Source organism: Vicia villosa, linkage group LG3 (assembly GCF_029867415.1).
Source record: "Vicia villosa cultivar HV-30 ecotype Madison, WI linkage group LG3, Vvil1.0, whole genome shotgun sequence".
NCBI classification, from domain to species: Eukaryota; Viridiplantae; Streptophyta; class Magnoliopsida; order Fabales; family Fabaceae; genus Vicia; species Vicia villosa.
In genome coordinates, this window is record NC_081182.1 from 149,500,983 (window position 1) to 149,528,330 (window position 27,348).

Consider the following 27,348-nt stretch of genomic DNA (forward strand, 5'->3'; position numbering starts at 1 on the left):
TACTCCCTTGTGGTTTGTAGTGACAGTGATGTGGTCTAAGACTGAATGAAGGATCAAAGCAAACATCTTATTTATACAAAGAATTTAGGCTTGGAAATCAAGACCAAGGACAAGAGTAGGAAACCATTGGGAGATGCTGAGCAAGGTTGAACTTGGTAAATATTGAGGACGAGGAATATCCAACCAGATAAATTACCAAGAATTTTGAAGCAACGCAGACTCAGTACAAAGAAGTAAGGTTGTGAACCTTGGAGAGATCGTTCCGAAATATGTTAAGGCGGAGTACCAGAAGAGATGTGTTTTGTGAGGACTAAGATCCCAGTCAAGGATATTCGAACACAAGTGTATAAGTGGGTTGTTCTCTTGGATGGAATGGCCTTCAACGGAAGTTGTGAGGTTTATCCAAAGGAGGAATGTAAGGAACATTCATCCCCTCGTTGGAAGAAGATGCGAGAAACTTGTTATCATGGTTATTGGAAGGAATTCGAGGGTGAATTCGATTTAAGGGGGGAGAATGTAACATCCCAATTTCTCTAAGCATGGGAATAAAGGGTAGTTGGGAATGTAAAGACATAGTTAGTATTGGACCAAATGGCAAACCAATAAATATTGCATGATTGAAGGGTAATATGGTCATTTCCACCTAAAGTATGAGTGACTTAAGGGATGTTTGGCTGCATAATTTCAGAATTTGAGTAGTAGAGAGGAAGAGCTTGGGGGCAAGAGAGAAAAGGAAGAAGTCTTGATCATTATCTTCATTTTCGCAACTATGGTACAACCCTCACTAAACAGGTAATAACTTTTCACTCGTGACTCCGATTGAGCTGATTCAGGTCTTGTTGGAAAGCTTACGAATTTCTCTATAATTTGCATACATGGATCGCCTCTTGCATGTTCTTTATCATGGAGAAAAACATGTTTATACATGGAGCATTATTGCTGGAAGTGGATAAGGGTGTGCTACGGATTTGGTGATGATGGAAGAAGAGTTATGGCCTTGATGGGAGTTCTAATGCAGCAAGCTTGCCTTTCTAATCTCCATTTAAGTCAGGTGAGTTCCATTAGATAGAACTTGGGTAGGAATGGGGATTAATTACATGTTGATTGGGTTAGTGAGACCATGCCTGAATGTGTCAGTGTTTGGATGATTGTTGTTGCATGCTTGATCAATTAGTATAAAATGTGTTCTTTTGATGTCCTTGCATGTTCTGGTATGTTGATACATGTTAGGGTTTGATTGAGGTGGATTGGAATGCAAAGAATGGATGTTAGAACTCAAAATCAGTGTTCTGCACTGTCAGGTTTGCTACAGCGAACTATGTGTTCGCTGCAGCGAATGCCTGCAGACGGCATCATTGTGTTTTCACTAAAACGGCCATAACTTGAGTTCTACAACTCGAAACGGAGCACCGTCATAGCATTGAGTTTATGTCAATAAGATGTTATCCTTGTGTTGAATTTAAACCAGGATGTTACCTTAACTATTAAGCTGTATAATGTCATCCTAACCAGAGTATTGGACCATTGATCATATTTAGGAATGGTAGAGGTAAATAGAAGTTCTGAACCTTTTGTGTGTAACAAAGTTCGCGTAGCGAACTTTGGTTCGCTGTAGCGAACTGGTAGCGAATAAGTCTGGGATTTGATTTGATTTTTTCGCTGGAGCTCGCTACTACTCGCTGTAGCGAATCGGGGCTTCGCTGGTTTTCGCATAGCGAACTTGTCTGATACAGAATTTTTATTCTTCCCTCTTGAGTGCCGTTTCGTTCCGAATCGGGAATCAAAAGCCTCGTATTATGGGCTGAAAATTATCATGGAATCACTTGATTAGATATATGTTTCTATGATGATTAAATGCATGATTACACTATGGTTATGACATTGGTATGCATGTTTTATGAGTTATGAATTACATGTAATGTTATGTATAATTATGCATTGTTTCCCGTTTGTTCCGGTTGAACATTCGGGTGTGATTGCCTGTGTGATGGCTTATACCGTGCTATGTGATCTCGGTGATGTGTGTATATGCTTGAATCGGAGTAGGCCTGGCCAATAGATGGTAAATTGCTTAAGACCACGACTAATGATGTGTGATCGTTAGTGCGTGCCATGCTGTGTGATCTTGGATACCTAGCTGTGTGATCCGGGTATTGTGTTACGCACCTGCACTACCATTGTAATGACGCTGAGAGGGTCTTCTAGGGTGTTTCCTCTAGCATGTAAACATCTGCGTGCTTGGTATGGTGAGATAGTGGTACCATATAGGATGCACTTCTCGGGGAACTCACCTCTAGTGATGTCACTTAGACAATCACTAGGCTTTCTCCCGGTGGGCTCGTGTTGTCAAGATGGCGTGTTTGCACTCGACGTTAACTCATCGGCGTAGAGATCATGATAGGGTCAGACGCCACTTAGGCAATGTTACGGTGTATACCTATCTCAAATGAATTCCATTTAGGAGGAGTATCTGATCGGTCTTGCGATGTGCTTGTGCAAGTCTCTTGATGCGATGCATGGGTGTAACTCACCGAGGGTGTGAATGCGTAGTCTATGTAGCAGGCAAGTAAACTTACTTCTGGATTCCTCGTACATGGGTGTGGGTCTGCATATTTGTTTGTTGTTGGTTGTGTGCCTGTTTGTTTGCTATCTCGTCGGCTAGTTATGGGACTACCAACAATGATATTGCCCTTGTTGTGTATTTGTACAAGACCGTGAGGTAAACCTGGATTCTCGGTGAATCCGTTTATTTGCATGCGCCTTGTAGAACTGAGCGAACTCGTAAGATAGGGGAACTCACTAAGATTTAGAAATCTCACCCCAATCCTCTTATTATTTTTCAGGAGCAGGTTAGAAGTAGACAGATTGCTTGATGGATTGCTTTGAAGACTAAGGACAAGTAATTGGTAGGAAGACCTCGTCAGACGTTATCTTTCCGCTGTGCATTGTTGAAGACAAGCCGATTGTATACATTTTAGTTGGGAACTTGATCAGAATGGTTCCTAGAGGCATCTGAGCATGATCAAAATTTCATCATGCGACAGGTGAACCATCTTATGACAAATTTCATGAATACGCATCCTCTAGGCGAGGTTATCATACAAATCGTACAAGGTGTGCACCTTGAGGATCAATACATAAATTATTTAGATGGAACGGGTTCTAAAGATCCTTGGAGTTAACGATCAAATCAGATTTCTGTCATGCAATGGGCTAACCATTTTATGACAAATTTCATGAATAAATCTCCTCCAAGTGGGGTCTTCGTATTAGCCATTAAAGGTGTTTACCTTGGGGACTAACACTACACAACTACCTCCTAACTTATGTTTTTCTCTTGTTTTTCAAAAGCTCGGGTTAAGAGCTTCACTCAAGTATTATTCCCATATCCACAGATGAGTATATACACAAATAAATAAAAAGCGGTAAAGCAAGAGTAAAGAAACATAAATAACATAAGAGTAAATATAAAGAGCAAAAGCATAAAGAACACAGGAATAGACAAACAAAACCAAACACTCAAACATATAACAAACTAAACTAGGGTTGACTCTCTTAGGATATTCCCCAGCAGAGTCGCCACTTACTGTAGCAGTAAAAAAATACTCGAGCTGTTCCCACGCTCGAAATACAACAGAGTCGCCACCAAATTTTATTTATTCCAAAAAGGAAAGGGAAAATATAGATAAAACCCACGAATAAAAAGGAAATGGATAAGATGGTCATCGCAACCAAATTAGGGTTCGGGAGTCGGTTTAGCATGGGGAAGGTGTTAGCACCTCTCACCTCTATCGTACTCGATGGGACTCATTTAGTTAGTTTCGTGTTTGAGTGTCAGTGTGATGTTTGCATTCTTTAGCTTATTAATCGAGAAAAGATAAGAGAAAAGATTTTTAGGGTTTTTATTATTATGAAGAAAAAGAAATGGTTTTTTTTATTAGTATGCCCGCCAAGACAAATGTATCTTGTGCCTACGTATTCCCTCGTGCAATGGGAAAGTCAGAGCAATCATAGTTCGGGCGAAGAACCACGAAAAGTTTGTTGGTTGATTTTAGCGAGAGGTATTCGATCGCTTTCAAATGGAAACAATACTACGCGCACATGGATATGGGATCACTACAAGAATGGATAACTAAATCAAGAGTAAGACGAGATTTTTGCCATCATCGCGTTCGAGTGGAAGATATTCGATCTTCACATGTGGAAGTATGTTCGCATATGAAATTGATTAAGTGTCTCGTTTATGAAAAGAGGTTTTAATATGAAAAAGGCCAAAAGGAAAAAGGTTTGAATGAAATCGAAGATTGTTTTTTAAAGGGATGTTCAGTGAACCTTTTGAGCATAGGTGTGCACCTAGCGCGTTATTCACCCAAGATATTCAAAAGGATGTGAGTCCAATTGTCACTTGTTATCCAAGTTGGTAAGGAGATATTTATGGACGTTTAGCAAAGGAATGAGCATAGGTGTTCACCTAGCGTGTCATTACCCAAGATATTCAAAAGGATGCGAGTCCAAATGTCACTTGTTATCCAAGTTAATAAAAATGATATTCGTGGACTTTTAGTAAAGGATTAAGCATAGGTGTTCACCTAGCGCGTCTTTACCCAAGATATTCCAAAGGAAGCGAGTCCAATTGTCACTTGTTATCCAAGTTTAATTAATGTATTTTGATTCAAAATATCAAGATATTCAAGAGGTGTTCACCAATTATCACTCAACCTTTCAGTATGGTTTAAAGAAAGATTTTTGTAAAAGCTATTGATTCAAAAGATCGAGATATTCAAGAGGTGTACTCCTCTTGTCACTTGATCTCTTGGTTTGATTAAAGAAAGGTTTTGTAAAAAAAATGTTGTTTAATGTATTTTAATCCAAAAGAATTGAGGTATTCAAAAGGTGTTAACCAATAGTCACTCAATCTTTCGGTGTAGTTAAAAAAAGATTTTTTTCGTAAAGAAGAGACTCGACGTCGAATCGAGAAGTTTATTGTGACGACTTGGCGTTGGACCAAGATTTATTAGTTTTTGGATTGAAAGATTGATTAATCTATGTTTTTGGTATTTTTAACAATAAAAGAGAAAATACAAGTCCTAATAAAAAAATTATTTTAGATACCGATAACAAATAACTCGTAAGAAAAAGAAATGGCAATCGGAAGTAAAAGAAGCATACCGCCTCGGATGTTACCAAGGAATGATTCCACGCGAAATTATGAAACGCTTGAGTCGGAACATCTATGGAGTCGAAGATCTTTGTGTTGGCGATTCAAATCAGTTATTGAATCTGGATTGTTATTGAGCGTTGTTGTTACGTTTGTGTTGAAGCTCTTGATCAAAACGATGGAATCTGATCGTTGATGATGATGCTATAAAGATGTCGTTATGAGCTCAGTTTGATTCTCAGGTATGATGGTATGATGGCATGATATGAGTTGATGAATGATTATGTTTCTATTCCTTATTAAATCTGAGAATGAATGTGTGTGTATCGTTGGGGTGATGAACCGTGGCGTGAGTGGTTGGTTTAGAGGTTGGTGGTGAGGTCGAGGGCTTGTGCTAGGACAAATGAGTGAAGTTGTGTGAAGGGTTTGTGTTGTAAGAGTGAAGGTTAGTGCAGAGGTTTGGGGAAGAGTTTTGAGGTGAAGTTTGGAGAATTGATTCAATGAAGTGATGTTGCCATATGTTTTGAAAGAAAGAGGTTTCAGGTGGTGATGAAACTGAAGGTTATGGTGAGTTGAGGTTATTGAATGGATGTATAATGGAGATGGAAGGTATATGTTTGAGAATGGTTCAATTAGGGTGTTAGGATGTTGTGGCTCTGTTCTTGCAGGTTTTGGAGAGTTTTTCTCAGAAAATTCATTTGGAGGAAGATGTATAACATAGTTTTTGGTATGTATCTTTCCTCTTCGTGGCTGTTTTCCTCTCCCCTTGCACTTGTGCCGAGTCTCCCTTTATATAATATTAATCAGTATTCAAACAGATTCATCAACGACCATGATTAAACCTTGTCTATTAAGTTTCCTGTGACATTTGAAGGAACTGATTTCCTCACTTGTCTTGCAGCAGATTTGTGTGAACATTTGAGTGTAAATTTTGGACTCCATATGCAGGCTGATGCAACAGGGTGGTTGGTTTGACAGCAAGTTTTTTTGGACAGTTTTGTTGTACATGCACAAAGATTAAAAGGGACCCAAGAGTGAAATTTTTTAAAGAAAAAGACAACTCTTAATACATTTTGACTAATAAAGAAATAAATAAAAAATTAATCTAAACTAATAATAAACAAACAAAAATAATAAATAAAAAAAATAAAAAAACAAATAAAAATTAAACTAAAATCTAAAACTAATCATTTTTTAAATACTTTTTTAATAAGAATTAAACTAAATAAATAAAAAAAACATTTTTTTTAGGTTTTTGAAAAAGATAATAATAATAAAAACAAATATATTCTTACTGTCTAAAAAAATGAAAATTTCGAATAAATACTAAATCCAAACAAAAATATGCAAAGATGCGAAATGCAAGTCATTTTTGTTGATTTTAATAAAATTCAATTTTTTTAACGATGAATACATACGAAATAAATAAAAAAAATGCGACAAACCAAAGATGAATGAAATATGCGGGTCAAAAATTGGGGTATCACAGTACCACATGCATAGAGTCACATGTCTTGCATCGAGTCACATTGGTGTTATGTGATGTTTGAATATATGTAATTGTGTGATTGTTATGTGTGTATGAGATGTGATAATTGAATTTGGTGATGTTTGATATATGATTCGGTGATAAATGGGAATATGTGATAATGATGGTTTATGTGCATATTTGGAATAATAGTATTGAATCCTTTTGAATTTCATACTATTGAGTTTCGTTGCATACTTGAACATGAGAAATATATTGGATAATACTATTTACATGATTATGCAAAATCTGTTGAATTCCTATGATTATTAATTAAATCATTGTACTTGATTATACTTTCTTTATAATGATTTGAATTCTCATCCATCTGTTTGAATGTTGCCCTTTATTGGTAACGTGCAGGTTCAGACGCTTAGTAGCTCGTGAGAGGTTTAGCCGGAGAGCGTCCGAGTTTGTTGGTTGTGTGATTAGGTAGTCAGTCAATGTTTTGGTCATGTAACACTGGGTTGGGATTAGTAGTATTGAACTCTTGTTTTATTTTGGATATGTATTATGATACTATCTTGTGAACATGTATGTTTTGTTATTTGTTGTTGAGAGGCCATAGTGCCGAATATCTTAGATATGATCTTATATTATCTTGTGGATTATTATTGAGATATGATTATGGTATGGGACATGATCATTTATGAAATACATGAGTATTTATTATTTCCACTGTGAATGCATATTCTTGATGAATTATGACAAGTGAAAGGTGTTACCTTGATGACCAAGTGTAATTGTATATTTGATGATGAAAGATGTTGGTTTTTGAAAGATTTTAGTTTTTGGAAACGTCGATGTGACGCCCTTTGTTTATATGCATTCTTATTTATTCTGATTATATGTTTAAAATATTTAGAGTATTAGAAAGGGGTGTTACATTAGTGGTATCAGAGCATGGTCGACCATTTGGTCAAAGCCGTTAATGTCCTTATTCCTGTTGTATTAGATTTGTGTATCTGACACGATCAATACTGTTTTGTCTGTTTTGGTTGTTGGATGTCTTAGGACAATGGTTGTAGGAAGGAATGGTGACATTAATGTCGAGGCAGTAACGAGGTGGGCTGGTGCGATTGGACAAGCGCCGCACGAGAGTGTTGCTAATGGAGGAAATGATGAGTTCCGTGCTTTTAGAGACTTCTGAAGGTATCATTCGCCGATATTTGAAGGATAGTATGGACCGAACAAAGCACAAGCATGGATGAGAGAAATTGAGAAAATCTTTCAAGTCATGTATTGTACTGATGTGCATAAGGCACGGTTTGGCACTCACATGCTGACGAAAGGAGCTGAGGATTGGTGGAGTAATGTTGTGCAGAGATTTGATGAGGAAAGTATTGAATTTACTTGGACTCTTTTCCGTGATGCATTTTTGGAAAACTATTTTCTAGAAGATGTGCGTGGAAAGAAAAAAGTGATATTTCTAAAGTTGAAACGAGAAAGAGGATAATCCAGTGGGAGACCATATGATGACAAGAAGAAGAAATCTGTTTTGGCAAGATGCCAAGTGGGTGTTACCCTAGGATTTCGACTTACCAATAAATGGGCAACTGGGGCTCAAAATTGGTAATTGGGCCTCAATTTGGTAGAAAGGCCCTAAATTGGTAATTGGGCCTCAATTAAATAACTACATTGCCATTTGGGTCGAAGTGGTTCGACTAAGTAATGCTTAGTAGTCGAAGCTGTTCGACTAGAAAGATTATCAGAGGCTTCAGCGCTCGATCAGAAGTATGCGAAGACTTAAGAATTTTGCTGAAAAAACTGAAGTGGAAGTCGAGAGGTATTAGAAGTTAAAAGGAGACCGTTTTCAGCAGTTACAAGAGACGCGTGGAGGTCTCACAGTTGAAGATCTTGCATGTCGAAGACACGTGTTGACTGATAATCAATCGACCGTTATTAGTAGTTATTTTATTTTACTATTTAAGCAAGTTCCATAGGAATAGTTAGGGGTCCGCATTTTCTACATAAACACAAGTAAAACTCAAATTTCTGTGCAAAAATGAGTAAAGAGTGCAACTTTGGAATGTACGTATGCGTACCAGTTTAATTAATGCAATCATTTTACGTTATATTTCATCTTTTAGTGCACATTTACTGCTTTTTTATTGCTTTGATTTACTTTAAAGCCTTTAATTTCAGTGTTTACTTTTACTTTAAAGTTACTGTTGCATTCAATACAAACCAGATACACATAATATAACAAAATAAAGCAATTAGTCCTGGAGTATTCTAGTTGATTCCGCAAAAGTAACCTTTAAAAAGGAAACTAGCGCTTGTTTACCATTTTTCTGGGTAAACAAATTGGCACGCCCAGTGGGACCCGTCAATTGCTGTTTGTTTTATATTTGTTAGTATAATAGTTATGTATGATATTAAGAAGTGGTCGGAAATTAACTAACATGGCTGAAGTTAATACAAACAATTCTGATCTTTCTGGAAATCAAGGGGTTGTTCTGACCGGAACAACACCACAAAGTGCCGCAGATTCATCCACAGTTAGAACAACAAATACTGGTGGATCGACGGCAGCAATATTGGTATCATCACCAACGAATGTACGGTCACCGTTTAATCCATTACGACCGCCGTTTCATGGAATGATGCCTCCACCAGGTTTTAACCCTCAGTTTGGAATGCCCACGTCTATGATACAAGGTTTGCACACAAATCCTTCATTATATTCTGACAGCATGATGGCTACAAGCACATCAAATCAAGGGGGTCGACCTATAGGCATAGGATATAATCACCAGGCTTTGCCATCTTTAAGTACTACGTCAATGTTGTCAATTCGACAACAAATAGACGAAAGTAATCATGAAATGGTGAATGCCCTTACTCAACAAATGGGAACTGTTTTTACTCCCATGATAAATAACACGAACCAAAGTTATGAAATATTGGCTGGACAAATGGCCAGAATTGCAGATTTCTTTGGAGCGCCCCCACAACCAAACCTTTCGACTACTCAAGGGTCGAATGTGAGAGGGGTCGAACCTATAGGACAAGGAGATCAAATTGAGAAAGAGATCTCTAGAATAGTACAAAGGCATCAAGATGCTGACCAGGTTCTTAGGAACATCCAGCAAGATGTCAATGTTGGACACAATAATATCTCTAATGTAGTCGAACAAATTTTAGTTCAGAATAAAATAAATGTAGGTTTGCATAGACCAAATTTCGTTTCCCCGTTGTCAGAATATGTAAGGCAAACAGAATTGCCTAGGGGGTGGAAAGTCCCAAAATTCACCAAATTTGCTGGTGAGACTGGCGAGTCGACGGTCGAACATATTGCTAGGTTCCAGTCAGAGGCTGGAGAAATAGCAAACAATGAAAATCTAAAGATGAAGTATTTTCCAAGTTCTTTAACAAAAAAATGCATTTACTTGGTTCACGACCTTATCTCCACAATCTTTGTTCTCATGGAACCAATTAGAACGATTGTTCCATGAACAATTTTATATGGGACAGTCGAAAATTAGTTTGAAAGAATTAGCTGGAGTTAGGCGAAAGGGTGCAGAACCAGTCGATGACTATCTAAACCGTTTTAGGTTACTGAAAGCTAGATGTTTCACACAAATTCCTGAACATGAGTTAGTCGAAATGGCTGCAGGTGGGTTAGATTATTCCATAAGGAAGAAATTAGACACCCAACATTTGAGAGATATGGCACAACTGGCAGATAGAGTACGCCAGGTCGAAAGGCTAAAAGCTGAAAAAGCCAGAGCTAGTAAATATCATAAGAAAGAAAAGATAGCTTATGTTACTACAAGTGAGTTCGACTCTAATAGCGACAGTGAATACGAAGAGGGAGAGGTCAACGTGGCTGAATTAAAGCCAGGACCACCATATATCTGTAAATTGCTCAAGCCCTCAAAAGATAAAAATCTGATTGAAAGTAAAAATGAAAAATTTTCTAGTAAAACGTATTCATTTGATATAACAAAATGTGATGAAATATTCGATTTGTTGGTTTCTGATGGACAAATCATAGTACCCCCAGGACTTAAAAATCCTCCTCTTGAACAAAAGAAAAAAAGAGGATTTTGTAAATTTCATAATTTCTTGGGTCATAAAACTTCTCAATGTGTCCTTTTCAGGGATTTGGTGCAAAAAGCTTTGAAAGAAGGAAGGCTACAGTTTGGAGAAAAGCCAAAATCATCAATGCAAGTTGATATTGATCCTTTGCAAGTCGAAGAGGCTCACTATACTGAGCTTGCTGATGTGATGATGGTCGAGACTACTGATGGTTTCGTTAGAAAGCAAAACGGCGCTACTGATGGCAAAGTTTTGAACATGGTTTATCATGAACCAAAAGAAAGTCTTTTGAAATTACTTGAGAGATGCCACAATAACAACTCTCAAGTTGGATTATGCCCAAGGTGTGATGCTGTTTTCAATGTCGATGCTGCAAACAAAGTGAGGTTCGATCCTCGTCGGGGCAAGAATCGTCAATTCATGTACACAGGAGAAAACAGTGGTCGAAGGGCTGGAGAATACAGGAAGATGTTTGAAAAACCAAGGACTTTCCGTCCCAAGACGGATGTCCCTGAAGATAAATGGGTGAAACCCATTAACTTCAGAGGTAAACGCCCAGAATGGCAGATTCAAGGCGATGGAACCAATGCTGAAGGCTCTTGGATGGATAGTGGATCTAAAAGAAAAGATTACATATCTCCAAACTACAAAGGAAAGAACCCCATGACTCGAACGCAGTGGAGGCATTACCAAAGAAGCCATAAGAATGGACAGGAAAATTCGAAAATGGTGCAGGCAGGATTTTCTCACTATCATCCAAAGCCTTTTCACAGGAAGTTGACTGAAGAGCAGGCTAAAATAGCAAATGAAAGACTGGCTGCAGGAATGATCCTAGGAAAGAAACTGATTAAAGAATTGGTTGATGATGATGCTCCGATCCTCAATACAGAAAAAGAGCCTGAGTATTCTCCACTGTCGGACGAAGAGGTCGACGACAACTTTGACATAGAGTAAGATGAGTTGCTAATCGACTGTGGAATTGTCTATGTACTTCCAGCAGAGTTCGACAGAGTATCTGAGGTATCTGAGAACGAAGATGATTTTCTTCCTGACGAGAACGTGGAAGAAACTCCTGTCTGTTACTATGTAATGGGAAAAGGAGTGGTAGAAGAGCAAAAGGCTGTGTTTGAGAGGCCAGGTCGAGGAATGATGTATCGTTTGAAGCCTTTATTCATAAGGGCGAAAGTGGATGATGTTCCAATAAACAAAGTGTTTGTCGATGGTGGAGCTGCTGTAAACTTAATGCCTTATTCCTCACTTCAGAAAGTGGGTAAATCTGACAAAGATTTAAGGCCCCATAATATGGTGTTGTCTAATTATGAGGGCAAGACAAGTGGAATACTTGGAGTGATTCAAGTAAAACTAGTTGTTGGTTCGACTGTCAGGTCAACCATCTTTATGGTGATTGCATCGCAGGCAAATTTTAAACTACTATTGGGTCGAGAATGGATCCATGGAATAGGGGCAGTTCCTTCGACCTTACATCAGCGTGTGGCCATTTGGAGGCCAGATGGTATAGTGGAGAATATTGAAGCTGACCAAAGTTATTACAAAACTGAAAGTGGTCGTAGACATTTCGACCAACATCTGGAAAATGTAGCTCCTTGCTACAAAGCAGAAGAGGTGTATTCTTCTGATGAAAGTGTGTCTAAGTATATCTGAACTAAGACCCAAATTATGGTTTCATTTGGAATAAAGAAGATCCTAATGAACCATTGAACCATGAAAGTCCTCCAGAGCAGAGGACATCAGTCAAAGATGATGACCACTGAGTTAGAATACCTGGCTCGAATAACGGCTTATTTGGCCGAAAACAAAGAAAGAATGGCTTTAGAAGCCGAATTAGAGAAAAATATGGCTATTGAGGCCATGTTGGTAAAAAATGAAGACAATCCTGAAGTCGATCACCAAGTCGAACGACTTGATGGAATATATGATGACGAACCTTTAGGTTTCGAAATGGATCCATTAGGATCAGTCAAAAGAATGCAAGCTCAAGATCCCCTGGAAGAAGTTGATTTGGGTGATGGGATCATTAAATGGCCTACATATGTGAGCACGAAGCTTGCAAGTTGTTTAAAAACCAAGTTGATTCGACTCCTAAAAGATTACAAAGATTGTTTTGCTTGGGATTATCATGAAATGCCTGGGTTGGGTCGACATGTGGTGGAGCATCGACTACCATTAAACCCAGGCAAGAAACCTATCAAGCAGCTTCCTAGAAGATTTGCGCCAGAGGTTATGGAAAAAATCAAAGTAGAAATCGAAAGATTGCTGAAAAGCAAGTTTATTCGAACTGCAAGGTATGTCGAATGGTTAGCTAATATAGTGCCTGTCATAAAGAAAAATGGTAGCCTTCGTATATGCATAGATTTCAGAGATTTAAATAAGGCTACCCCTAAAGATGAATATCCCATGCCGGTTGCTGAAATGTTAGTCGACTCTGCAGCCGGGTTTGAATATCTCAGCTTATTGGATGGATATTCAGGCTATAACCAAATTTTTATAGCTGACGAAGATGTACCTAAGACGACGTTTCGATGCCCAGGTGCTTTAGGAACTTATGAATGGGTGGTAATGCCCTTTGGTTTAAAAAATGCTGGAGCTACATACCAACGAGCCATGAATTCCATGTTTCATGATTTTATTGACAAGTTTATGCAGGTTTATATTGATGATATTGTAATAAAATCTAACTCTGAAAATGGTCACTTAGACCATCTTCGACAATCTTTTGAACGAATGAGGAAATATGGACTCAAAATGAACCCTTTAAAATGTGCTTTTGGTGTACATGCAGGGGATTTCCTGGGCTTCGTGGTTCACAAGAAAGGCATTGAGATAAACCAAAATAAGACGAAAGCAATCTTGGAGCTAAAGGCGCCAGAAACAAAGAAACAACTCCAGTCATTGTTGGGGAAGATTAATTTCTTGAGGAGATTCATCTCAAATCTAAGTGGCAAAACGAAGATATTTTCACCACTTGTGAAGCTCAAGAACCAAGATCAATTCAAATGGGAGCAAGAACATCAACAGGCGTTCGACCAAATAAAAGCTTATTTAACTAAGCCTCCTATTTTGTTACCCCCAAATAGGACAAAAAGTATGAAATTATACATAGCTGCATCAGGCTTGACAATTGGGAGTATGTTAGCCCAAGAGGATGATAATGGCGTCGAAAGAGCTATATATTATCTAAGTCGAACCCTAGTAGATGCTGAAACTAGGTATAATGATATTGAAAAATTATGCTTATGCTTGTACTTCTCATGTAATAAACTTAAGCAATATATAAAGCCTGTTGATGTGTACGTGTCCTCTCATTTTGATGTTGTTAAACATATGTTGTCTAAACCAATTTTGCATAGTCGAATTGGTAAGTGGGCCTTAGCGCTAACTGAATTTTCCTTGACATATGTTCCTTTAAAAGATATGAAAGGACAAGTTGTGGCTGATTTTATAGTCGACCATGGGTTAGTCGAATTGTCTGTAAATCAAGTCGAACGAACTAACTGGAAACTGTTTTTTGACGGTTCTAGTCACAAAAATGGATCAGGCATTGGAGTCTTGATTATTTCTCCCAAAGGACTTCCAACAAAGTTCCATTATAAAATGAAAGAAGTATGCACTAACAATGAGGTCGAATATGAAGCCTTGATAACTGGTTTGAAGGCACTAATAGATTTAGGGGCAAAACGAGTTGAGATTCGAGCTGATTCTAAGCTAATAATTCGACAAATCAAAAAAGAGTATAAATGCATCAAAGAAAATCTAATAATGTATTATGCAATTGTGATACGCTTATTAGAAAAATTTGAACATGTTGAGATCTTGCATGTACCAAGATCTAACAATTGCATTGCCAATGAATTGGCACAAATTGCTTCTGGGTATAGAGTTTCTAAAGACAAGTTAGAAGATATGGTCGAGATCAAGAATAAAGAAACCCATGAAGTATTAGACAAGTTAGGTCAATTGTCGACGTCAAAATTCGAGGGGGTAGGTGATAATGTTGAAAGCAAAGTTGAAAGTAAAGATTTGTATGCCTTGGAAATTTTTGCCATCGACAATATGACTGATGCTGATTGGAGAAACCCATTGGTCCAATACCTAAATAATCCAGTCGGAGGAACTGATCGAAAGATTAAATATAGAGCTCTAAACTATGTGATATTAGGAAATGATTTATACAAGAAAACAGCTGAGGGTGTATTGTTGAAATGCTTAAGTGAAGCTGAAGCATATTTGGCTGTGTCAGAGGTTCATAGTGGTGTTTGTGGAGCTCATCAGTCAGGCCATAAGATGAAATGGCTGTTGTTTAGATAAGGTTTATAATGGCCGACAATGCTAAAAGACTGTATTGAATATGCAAGAGGATGCCAAGAGTGCCAGAAATTTTCAGGCATTCAACATGTTCCAGCCAGTGAATTGCATGCCATTGTCAAACCTTGGCCTTTTAGAGGATGGGCTTTGGAATTAATAGGAGAAATCAAACCTGCATCTTCTAAGCAACAAAGATTCATTTTAGTGGGAATAGATTATTTTACTAAATGGATAGAGGCAATCCCACTAGTTAATGCTGATCAAGAAGCAGTGATTAGTTTCATACAAAAACACATTATCTACAGATATGGGATTCCAGAAACTATTACTACTGATCAAGGATCAGTTTTTGTTGGTCGAAAGATGCAAGCTTTTGCAGCAGAGACAGGATTTATATTGCTAACATCCACTCCATATTACGCTCAGGCCAATGGTCAGGTCGAAGCTGCTAATAAAGTTATTATAAATTTGATAAAGAAGCATGTGGGGAAAAAGCCAAGAAATTGGCATCAAACGCTCGACCAAATCCTTTGGGCTTGTCGGACGTCACCAAAGGAAGCAATAAATACTACCCCATTTCGTTTGACTTTTGGGAATGATGCTGTATTGCCTGCAGAAATTCATCTACAGTCGACAAGAATTCAACGACAAAATAGTCTCTCGTCTGACGAATACTGGAATATGATGTTAGATGAATTAGTAGAATTAGACGAAGAAAGGCTAATAGCGTTGGATAGGTTAATAAGACAAAAAGAAAAAGTGGCGAAGGCTTACAACAAGAAAGTCAAAGAAAAGACATTCATGGTAGGTAATTATGTATGGAAAGTTATTCTGCCCATGGATCAAAGGAATAAGTTATTGGGTAAATGGTCCCCAAGTTGGGAAGGACCGTTTAAAATTTTGCAAGTGTTTTCAAACAATGCATATGAAATTGAAGAATTAAATTCAGATGGTCGAATTTTGAGGGTGAATGGTAAATATTTGAAAAAATATAAACCTACACTTCAAGAAATACGCATAATAGACCGAAGCTGAAATATTAGATTAAAGATGGCTATAAAAGTAGCCAACTATTACAAAGATAATCATAAAGAAGTGGAGCGATCGAAGAATACAATAAAAAAAAAACCAAAGTCACTAAAATATCCAATATTAGTTAACCCTTCGGTCGATGTCTTTCAAGGATAGTAGAGGCAGACTTTCGGCTTCGAACATATCCATACGTCCAGCCTTGCGCATTTTCCTCACCACACCTTGCCTGAGGAATAGGTAGGATAAGAATCTTCCATAAGGAAGACAAGTCACCACTCCTTGACGAGAGGCAGTCGAAGAGACAGCTTCCACAAGTTGCTTAAAAATCAATAGAGGAAAGTTGATTTTCTTCCCCTGAAGGGCATAGGAAATGAATTCCAAGTCTTCCACCATGATGCTATTTTCATCATGGTTGCGTGGACAAAAGTTGCCCACCAAAAGTTGGTGCCAAATTTTGATTACTTTGGCACAAAAGGGGTCATTGTCCATGAGATCCCTTAACATATTAGAAGTGTTCATGTCGAAAATATTGTCACCAAAAGTTTCACCGGTATCACTGCATTTCAACAAATCAGAGATTGTTGAGGGAGTGATGATGACATGAGCCCCTCGAATGGTGGAGGTTATAGTAGTCCTCCCTTTTGGATCTATGCGCAAAGATGCAAACCTCCAAAATTCAGTCAGCATGCAGGGATAAATGTTACCATCTAAGATATCAGGATAAAACTCAAGTCCCTGACCAGCATAGAGAGCACGAACATTGATGTGGTTCGCATCAAACTCTTCTTCAGAAAGTGTAAATTCTTTCTTGATGCAGGATCTTATGTGGGCATTTGTTAAAGGTTGTGCCATGGTTTGAAGACAAAGATTGAGGTATGAAAATGTTTAAGATGTTATGCGTAGGGAAAGGCAAAAGGAAATGGAAGGAATGAGGCTATATATATAGAGAATATGTAGTTACTTCAGCAAGACAAACGTGTGAAAGGAAGTTAGAGAATCAAAGAGTCATATTAAATATCTTGGAAACTGACACAAGCAAGTTGGGAACAGGTAAACAGCCCACTACCTAGTGTTTAGGTAATAATTAGTGCCTGGGAAAATGTAATGTAATCATGGCGTAATGGGAATTAACAAAAGTCGAAACCCAAGAAAGAAATGAAACGCCATCTTTTCTTTTTCCTAAAGTCAGTCGAAAGAAGTCGCTTGGGGGCAATTTGTTACCCTAGGATTTCGACTTACCAATAAATGGGCAACTGGGGCTCAAAATTGGTAATTGGGCCTCAATTTGGTAGAAAGGCCCTAAATTGGTAATTGGGCCTCAATTAAATAACTACATTGCCATTTGGATCGAAGTGGTTCGACTAAGTAATGCTTAGTAGTCGAAGCTGTTCGACTAGAAAGATTATCAGAGGCTTCAGTGTTCGATCAGAAGTATGCGAAGACTTAAGAATTTTGCTGAAAAAACTGAAGTGGAAGTCGAGAGGTATTAGAAGTTAAAAGGAGACAGTTTTCAGCAGTTACAAGAGACTCGTGGAGGTCTCACAGTTGAAGATCTTGCATGTCGAAGACACGTGTTGACTGATAATCAGTCGACCGTTATTAGTAGTTATTTTATTTTACTATTTAAGCAAGTTCCATAGGAATAGTTAGGGGTCCGCATTTTCTACATAAACACAAGTAAAACTCAAATTTGTGTGCAAAAATGAGTAAAGAGTGCAACTTTGGAATGTACGCATGCGTACCAGTTTAATTAATGCAATCATTTTACGTTATATTTCATCTTTCAGTGCACATTTACTGCTTTTTTATTGCTTTGATTTACTTTAAAGCCTTTAATTTCAGTGTTTACTTTTACTTTAAAGTTACTGTTGCATTCAATACAAACCAGATACACATAATATAACAAAATAAAGCAATTAGTCCTGGAGTATTCTAGTTGATTCCGCAAAAGTAACCTTTAAAAAGGAAACTAGCGCTTGTTTACCATTTTTCTGGGTAAACAGTGGGGGAGAAGATTCTACTCCGATTAAGTGTTTTAAGTGTGACAAGTCGGGTCACAAGGTTGTTGATTATGGAGTTGGTTCGGGTAGGATTTTCTACAGTTGTGGTGAGCAAGGACACATTAGTGCCATGTGCGACAAGCCAAAGAAGGAGAAAGCGAAAGGAAAAGTGTTTGCGTTGTCTGGGGCTGAGACCACTGCTAAGGATAGGTTAATATGAGGTACATGCTTTATTATTGATACTGGTGCAACGCATTCTTTCATTTCTTTGGATTGTGCTATGGGATTGGATCTTATTTGACCTATTATGAGTAGAAGTACGATTATTGATACACCTGCTATGGATTATGTGTCTATTTCTTTTGCGTGTTTGAATTGTCCGTTTACTATCTTTGGTAGAGATTTTGGGAATTGATTTAGTTTATTTTCCGTTAGACCAATTTGATGAGAATCTTGGTATGAACTATTTGTTGTTAAATCGAGTAATTGCAATCTTAAGTGAGATTTTGGGCATTAGTGCTTTAAGTGATTTTGAGTACAAGTTCTGAAAGGAACACTATTATAGTTTAGTAACGAAGGTTTATGTTCCATCGTGCTTGTCGGCTACTATTAACAAATTAAGGAACTGGTCAACCTTAATCTATTATTGATAGGAGACGAAATCGTATTGGATGGGATAAACTTGTCTTACTAACTTGGTAGTGTATAAAGCGACTAGGGAGGAGAAGTTGAAGAGTCAACTTAAGGAGTTGTTTGAGAAGAGGGCCATTTGTTTGAATGTGTAACCGTAGGATGCGCCTGTTTTATCGATTAAGAAGAAAGAAGGTTCTATGAGGTGACGTTTCTTGAGGATATTTTGATTCTAAGAGTGAGGATGATCTTGCTGAACATTTGAGGATTGTGTTATCAGTGTTGAAAGAGATGAAGTTATTTGCTAAGTTTTCTAAGTGTGAGTTTTAGTGAAGGAAGTGAGTTTCCTTGGATACGTGATTTCGAGCTGAGGTTGTTGATGCTGAATCGACAAGTGGTAGCTTATGCTTCAAGGAAACTTAAGGTTCATGAGAGGTATTATCCGACGCATGATTTAGAGTTGGTCGCCGTTATGTTTGTGTTGAAGCTTTGGAGGCATTATTTGTTTGGATCTAGATTTGATGTGTATAACAATCACAAGAGTTTGAAGTACTTGTTTGATCAGAAAGAGTTGAATATGAGGCAAAGAATATGGTTGGAATTCTTTAAATATTATGATTTTGGTTTGAATTACCATCCTTGAAAGGATAATGTTGTAGCCGATGCATTGAGTAGGAAATCATTGCATATGTATATGTTGATGATTCAAGAGTTGTAATTGTTGGAACAATTTAGAGATTTGAGTTTGGTTTGTGAAGCGACGTCTTCGTGTGTTAAGCTTGGTATGTTGAAGCTTACGTGTGGCATTCTTGATGAGATTAGAGTATGTCAGAAATTAGATTTGAAATTGGTCGATATTATGACATTGATTAAACAAGGCAAAGGTGATGACTCTTGGATTGATGAGAATGGTGTCATGAGGTGTCGTGATCGAGTTTGTGTTTCAGATGTTGCGGATTTGAGAAAAAGGATTCTTGAGTAAGGGCATAGAAGTGGTTTGAGTATTCACCTTGGTGCTACTAAAATGTATCAAGATTTGAGGAAAATGTTTTGGTGGCAAGGTATGAAGAAGGATATAAGCGGAATTTTTGTTTTCATGTTTGACTTGTCAAAAGTCAAAGATTCAACATCAAAAGTCGTCTGGTTCGATGCAACCGTTATCTATTCCCGAGTGGAAGTGGGATAGTATCTCTATGGATTTTTTTCGGGTTTGCCGAGAACATCGAGTAATTATGAGGCGATTTGGGTAATTCTGGATAGATTGACAAAATGTGCCCATTTTATTCTGATGAGTATGGATTATTTGATGGAGAGACTTGCTAAGTTATACATCTAGAAGATTGTGTGTTTTCCTGGTATTCCGTCGAGTATTGTTTTGGATAGGGTTCCAAGGATCACTTCTATATTTTTGGGAGGTTTGCAAAGTGCTTTGGGTACGAAGTTGCATTTGATTTCGGCGTATCATCCGTAAACTGGTGGTCAAATGGAGAGGACTATTCAGTCACTTGAAGATCTTTTGAGGTCTTGTGTTTTGGAACAAGGAGGAAATTGGGATAGTTTCTTGCCTTTGATTGAGTTTACGTATAACAACAATTTCCATTCAAGTATTGGAATGGCATCTTGTGAGGCTCTTTATGGTAGAAGGTGTAGAACTCCTTTGTGTTGGTGTGAATCGGGAGAGAATGTCGTGGTTGGACCCGAGTTAATTCAAGAGACTACGAATAAGATTAAGATGATTCAAGAGAAGATGGAGGCTTCTCAGAGTCTTCAAAAGAGTTATCATGATAAGAGGTGGGAGGCTCTTGAGTTTGAGAAGGATGATCATGAGTTTCTTCGAGTTACGCCAATAACGGGTGTTGGTAGAGCTTTGATGTCGCATAAGTTGATGCCGCATTTCATTGGTCCTTATCAGATTTCGGAGAGGGTAGGTGAAGTGGCATATCGGATTGCATTGCCATCGTCTCTTTATAATCTTCATGATGTATTCCATGTGTCTCAATTGAGAAGGTACATTGCGGATCCATCACATGTTGTTCAATTAGATGATGTTCAAGTAAGAGATATTTTGACGGTTGATACATCACCTATGCAAATTGAAGATCGAGAAGTGAAGAAGATTCGTGGTAAGGAGATTGCTTTGGTGAAAGTGATATGGGGTGGAGTCGCCGATGGCAATATCACTTGGGAACTCGAAGATAAGATGAAGGAATCGTATCCGGAGTTGTTTGTTTGAGGTAATTTTCGAGGCTGAAAATATTTTAAGTGGGGGAGAGTTATAACACCCGAAAAAATAATTATTTGCTTAATTTAGTCATTTGTGATGTTTATTGAAATTTTCGCGTTTTGGGACAATTTAGTCGGTATTATTTCGGGATAGCGGATCGATATTTAATCAAAAATTTTAATCTTTTTAGTATTAGAAATACTAATGAGTTAATATTTAGTGTTTTGGTAATTTTCCGAGTAATTAATATTAGACCGGAAATATGAGACATTGAGTTATTAGAGGATTATATCTATTGGGCCTAATTATTAGAAGTAGAAGTAAATTGGGGGTGTTACTTTCTTAAACCCATTAAGAAAATAAGTTAGTAAGGGTTTGATGAGAGTTAGAGATAACATTTTATTTGGTCATTTTCAAGAGAGGAGAAATAGGAGAAAGGAGACTAAGAGAGGAGAAGAGAAAGAGCTAAAGTTTCAAGAAATCAACAAGAGGTATGAGGGAGAATCCTTATTATTATGGGTTAGTATGATTGGGTCAATGGGTAGCTACATGATTTAGGGATTTTGTTCTTCAATTTTAAGTTTTTGACATGTAGGTTTTGTTGATAATCCATGAAATTGATGTTATAAACATGTTATGATGTTAATAATTGGTACATTAGTAAAATTGAGAGATGATTGAGAATCACAAATTGATTTATAAATTGATTTATAAGTATAATGTAAATGAGGGGAATATATGTTTAAAAACTACCACTGCAGCGTCACCCTCATTATATATTATTGTAGCGTAAAATTGAGAGATGATTGAGAATCACAAATTGATTTATAAATTGATTTATAAGTATAAAGTAAATGAGGGGAATATATGTTTAAAAACTAATACTGCAGCATCACCCTCATTATATATTATTGTAGCGTTAAATTTCCTATGCCATGTATTGTTCATTCATAAAAGTTGATATTGTAGTTGTAGAGCTTTATTCATAGGAGCTGATACTGTAGCGCAACTAGTTGCTATTATATGTTTCAGGTCTACCTATATATATATATATATCATTGCTATGGTACTACATTCACGTTTCAATTTACCAAAATATATAGTATGTTTCAAGTTTACTAGTTTGATAACATCATATTAAAATCTAAGTTCCAATTATACAATATGTATCATGTTAGAAATCAATTTGATAAGGCACTTATATTTTTAAATTAAAATCACATTCAAGTTTTTATATATAATATGTTATTAGTATAATTATTATTAATAATAATAATAATAAATATTATTAAATTAAAATCACATTCAAGTTTTTATATATAATATGTTATTAGTATAATTATTATTAATAATAATAATAAATATTATTAGTATAATTTTTAGGAGTTTTGGGTTAGTTATAAATATGAGTTATCTGGTTAACTAGTTAGTTTCAATTCCGATAGAATTGTTAATAGAGTTGTCAGAGTTGCCGATAGAGTTGTGAATGGAGTTGTTAGAATTGTCACAAAGTTGTCAGAGTTTTTTTAAGTTATTAAGAGTCATACTTTTAATTGTTTTGTGTAACCCTGACATGTTTAGAGTTGTCTATTTAGGATGTTGGTGTTTACATTTTCATTGAAATTAAACTTTACAAATTCATAACTTTCAAACTGTGAATCCGTTTTGAGTACCGTTCGAAGCGTTAGAAAGCTAGCACAATATTCTTTTCAATAAAAATAATTTTGTTGGTAGTAGGTGATTTAATCATTATGTGATTGTGTAAAATGAGATGTATGTGTGTATATATATGTTGAGAATTGGTGATTAATGGGAATAACATTGATTGAAATATACTTGGACTTGGATCGATTATTCGGTTTATCGGTAAATTACGGTATTTTGAGAATTTGACCGTAATTGTGTCTTGGTTGAATATTTATATTGAGAATAATATATTTCTATGTCAATGATGTTGTGTTGATATTTTTCTCTATGGGTAGCCGTATGGCATGAATCCTAGTGATTAGTTGATTGATTGTGAAGGTGTGTATTCATATATATATTTGGCAAATGTGAATTAACATGAGATAGTATGATACTAGTGTTAATTGGAATTTATGTTCGTATTTAATAATTGGCCTATATATGTGAATAGTATATTTGTTATAAATATGTATATGTACAAATGGTGGATAATCCTTAGAGTTGAATTATCGTGATATGCAGAATGTTAAGATGGTAGAGATGATCTTAATTGCATATGTGTTGGTGATTATTGTACATATATTCATAACATAGTTTGCCTTGATATAGAGGTGGTTTGCTTTGAAATAGAAGTGATGGCTTGATCCTTGAGATGGATATAGAAGCGGTAAGCTATATGTTTACGTTTGGTGGACTTCAGTCTTGTTCGGATCGGAAGCGTGGCTTAGATTCTAGATATTGAATCGGAAAGCGGAGGAACTTTGGGTTCACATTCGGTACCACATGCATAGAGTCACATGTCTTACATCGAGTCACATTGGTGTTATGTGATATTTGAATATATGCAATTGTGTGATTGTTATGTGTGTATGAGATGTGATGATTTAATTTGGTGATGTTTGATATATGATTTGGTGATAATTATATTGGATAATACTATTTACATGATTATGCGAAGTGTGTTAAATTCCTATGATTGTTAATTAAATCAATGTACTTGATTATAATTTCTTCATTATTATTTGAATTCTCACCCTTCTGTTTGAATGTTGCCCTTTATTGGTAGCGTGCAGGTTCAGCCGCTTAGTAGCTCGTGAGAGGTTTAGCCGGAGAGCGTCCGAGTTTGTTAGTTGTGTGATTAGGTAGTGAGTCAATGCTCTGGTCATGTAACACTGGGTTGGGATTAGTAGTATTGAACTCATATTTTATTTTGGATATGTATTATGATATTATCTAATGAACATGTATGTTTTATTATTTGTTGTTGAGAGGCCATAGTGCCTAATACCTTGGATATGACGTTATATTATCTTGTGGATTATTATTGAGATATGATTATGGTATGTGATATGATCATTTATGAAATACATGAGTATTTATTATTTTCGCTGTGAATGCATATTCTTGATGAATTATGACAAGTGAAAGGTGTTACCTTGATGACCATGTGTAATTGTATATTTGATGACGAATGATGTTGGTTTTTGAAAGCTTTTAGTTTTTGGAAACATCGATGTGACGCCCTTTGCTTATATGCATACTTATTTACTCTGATTATATGTTTAAAATATTTGGGGTATTAGAAAGGGGTGTTACAACCTCCACCAAGAACAGAAAAACAAGTCAGAGGAAATCTTAGACGATTGAACTACATCTCCAAATTTATCTCTCACATGACTACAACTTATGGAACAATCTTCAAGCTCCTCCGTAAAGACCAGGAATGTAAATAGACAAAAGAATGTCAGAAAACTTTTGATGATATCAAAGAATACATGCAGGAACCTCCAATTTTGAGCCCTCCGGTAGAAGGAATACCATTGATAATGTATTTGACCGTTCTTAAAGATTCTATGGGGTGTGTCCAGGGTCAGCAAGACGAGTCTGGTCGAAAAAAGTATGCCATTTATTACTTGAGCAAAAAGTATACCGATCATGAAAAAAGATATTCACTGCTCGAAAAAACTTGTTGCACTCTTGTATGGGCTGCTCGCCGACTAAGACAGTACATGTTGACTCATACGACATATCTCATTGATGGGATGTTTATGTATAGTCTAAATTTAGAACTGCAAGTGCACAACCTATTGAAGTAATATATAAAATTATCGAACCACAGAGACCGATCGTCAATCTATCGACTTAATTGTTAAGGTGTTTATCTAAGGCATATCAATATAAGGGAATGAGTGCAGTATAAGGAAATAAAAATGAGTTAAATTAAATAGATAAAGACAAACAGGATCGAATGTAAATCACGTAAAGCAGACAATGTTCCAGTTATACATGTATAGAGCTACTTCTGAGGCAATATTTCCTACTTATAGAAAGGAATGATTTAATGGGAACTTGTCGCTTTCGGGTACTAAGAACCGAGTTTACCCTTTAAGTCTATCTCTTCATTTGTCACGTAATGAAAAGTGCGCATTGCGTTAAAGCAGTGAACCTATTTTTAAGAAATCAATTACTTATCTTAGTAGAAAAGTGATTTTAACTTGAGAAATTTAACTTAAAGAGATTTTTGGTGTTTATCCAAAGATCGGATTTCAAACCCACAAACGCGTCCGAAAATAGTTTCGAAATCATTTTCTAAAAATATGTTAAAAGACTCTAGTTAACCAAACGAATGGCTTTCGCTCTTTCCGTTTGGTTAAGAACTAACCTAGTTTGATCTTAAGTATGAACGACTTTCGATCTTACCCATAAACATTAAATACAGTAAACTAGTATTAAAGGTTAAAACATCCTCAGTAGTTTCTTCCATTAATAAAACATTGGAACACTATCGTGATACGGTCCTTACATTCTAATCCTTATAAATTTAGCCAGACATAGAAATAAATGCGAGCCTGTAAAACATGAAGGCTATGGTAAGAGCGGAAAGTAAAAGGTACAAATCTATAAAATGTGTAGCCTATGGTAAGAGTATTTAAAGTCTATAAAACGTGTAAACTATGGTAAGAGCATTTAAAGTCTATAAAACGTGTAGACTATGGTAAGAGCATTTAAAGTCTATAAAATGTGTAGACTATGGTAAGAGCAATAAGATAAATAAATAAATAAAGCGATTAAATAGAACCTTACTCCAATCGGAGATTTGAATCTGATACAAAGTAAAGGATGGTATGATGAACTTCAACCAAAGTGCTCCAAACTAGATTACAAACTTAATCTACAGCGTAATAACTCCCCGATGTGAAGAGATTATCACTTTATAGATACTGATAGTATATGGCTTAAGAAGTACTAAGCTTGGATGGAAAACGAAAATGAAATGAACTTGCTATTTATAGAGGTCCTTGAAGCCATGTAAAGACCAGCATGCCCCTCAACTTCTTTTGAGCGGGAAACTATTTGTGAAGGCTGCGGGCGCAGCCACCTCATCGCAGGTGTGGTGTGTACAAAGATGAAGATCGTGGGAACGTGGCAGTTGGCCACTGGGTGAAAGTGGGCCATGTCATCACGTTCCCTGTATCCGGGGAGGAGCTGGATGCCATGTGTGTATTTTGCTGAGAAAATCCTATTTTTCTGGCGTTTTTGCTTGTTTCTTCACGGAAGGCTCTGAAAGGACATGTGATCTGAAAACAAAGGAAACAAGGGCATAATGATAGAAAACAATAATAAAAACTAAGGAAAACATGTGATATTCGAGTCAAAAACATAGTGCAATTCGGTGTCATCACTCATATCCAAAATGGATCCGATTAAATACTTATTTGAAAATCCTACTTTGACTGGAAGAATTGCCCGCTGGCAGATGTTATTATCAGAGTACGATATCCAATATCGTGCCCAAAAAGCCATTAAAGGAAGTGTTTTAGCCGATCATTTGGCTTATCAACCCATTGACGATGGTCAATCCTTGCAAGACGACTTCCCAGATGAAGAGATCATGTATTTGAAATCTAAAGATTATGAAGAGCCTTTACTTGATGAAGGGCCAGATCCTGAATCTCGATGGGGTCTGGTATTCGATGGAGCTGTTAATGCTTATGGTCGAGAAATTGGGGCAATCATTATCATGCCACAAGGATCTCACGTACCATTTACTGCAAGACTGATGTTTGATTGCACCAACAATATGGAAGAATACGAAGCTTGTATCATGGGACTGAAGGAAGCCATTGATCTTAGAATCAAGACTCTGGATGTATATGGAGATTTCTTCCTAGTTATTAATTAGATCAAAGGAGAATGGGAAACTTGTCATCCTTGCTTAATTCCTTACAGAGATTATGCCCGAAGACTGATGACCTTCTTCAACCAAGTTGAGTTCCATCACATACCTCATGGGAAAAATCAAATGGCAGATACATTGGCCACTCTGGCTTCCATGTATCAAATGAGGTTTCCAAATGAAGCTCCTAACATTAGAATCATGCGCCTGGATAGGCCGACTCACGTGTTCATTGTTGAAGTTATCACATATGACAAGCCGTAGTTTCATGACATCAAAATCTTTCTACAGAAACAAGAGTACCCACCTGGGGCATCTAGCAAAGACAGAAGAACTTTAAGAAGATTGTCTAGTAATTTCTTCCTAATTGGGGATGTGCTCTACAAAAGAAACTTTGACATGGTATTGCTCAGATGCATGGATAATCACGAAGCAAACCTGTTAAAGCAAGAAATTCATGAAGGATCTTTTGGCACTCATGCCAAAGGACATGCAGTGACAAGGATGATATTAAGAGCTGGTTACTATTGGATGACAATGGAATCT

General features: G+C 36.8%; 1 protein-coding gene across 1 annotated transcript; it reads left to right on the forward strand.

The window, feature by feature from the left end:
• The first annotated feature begins 26,319 nt into the window (after window positions 1-26,319).
• Window positions 26,320-27,066, forward strand: LOC131659152 (uncharacterized). The gene is made up of 2 exons (XM_058928385.1): window positions 26,320-26,687; window positions 26,856-27,066. Exons 1-2 carry the CDS (start codon window positions 26,320-26,322, stop codon window positions 27,064-27,066), a joined length of 579 nt encoding a protein of 192 aa, XP_058784368.1.
• The last annotated feature ends 282 nt before the right edge of the window (window positions 27,067-27,348 follow it).

Excerpts from the sequence above, each read along its gene's own strand:
- LOC131659152 (XM_058928385.1), top strand. The coding sequence starts at position 26,320 with ATGGATCCGATTAAATACTTATTTGAAAATCCTACTTTGACTGGAAGA. Across the intron at positions 26,688-26,855 it reads CCATTTACTGCAAGACTGAT|AGATTATGCCCGAAGACTGA; the intron begins GTTTGATTGCAC and ends AATTCCTTACAG.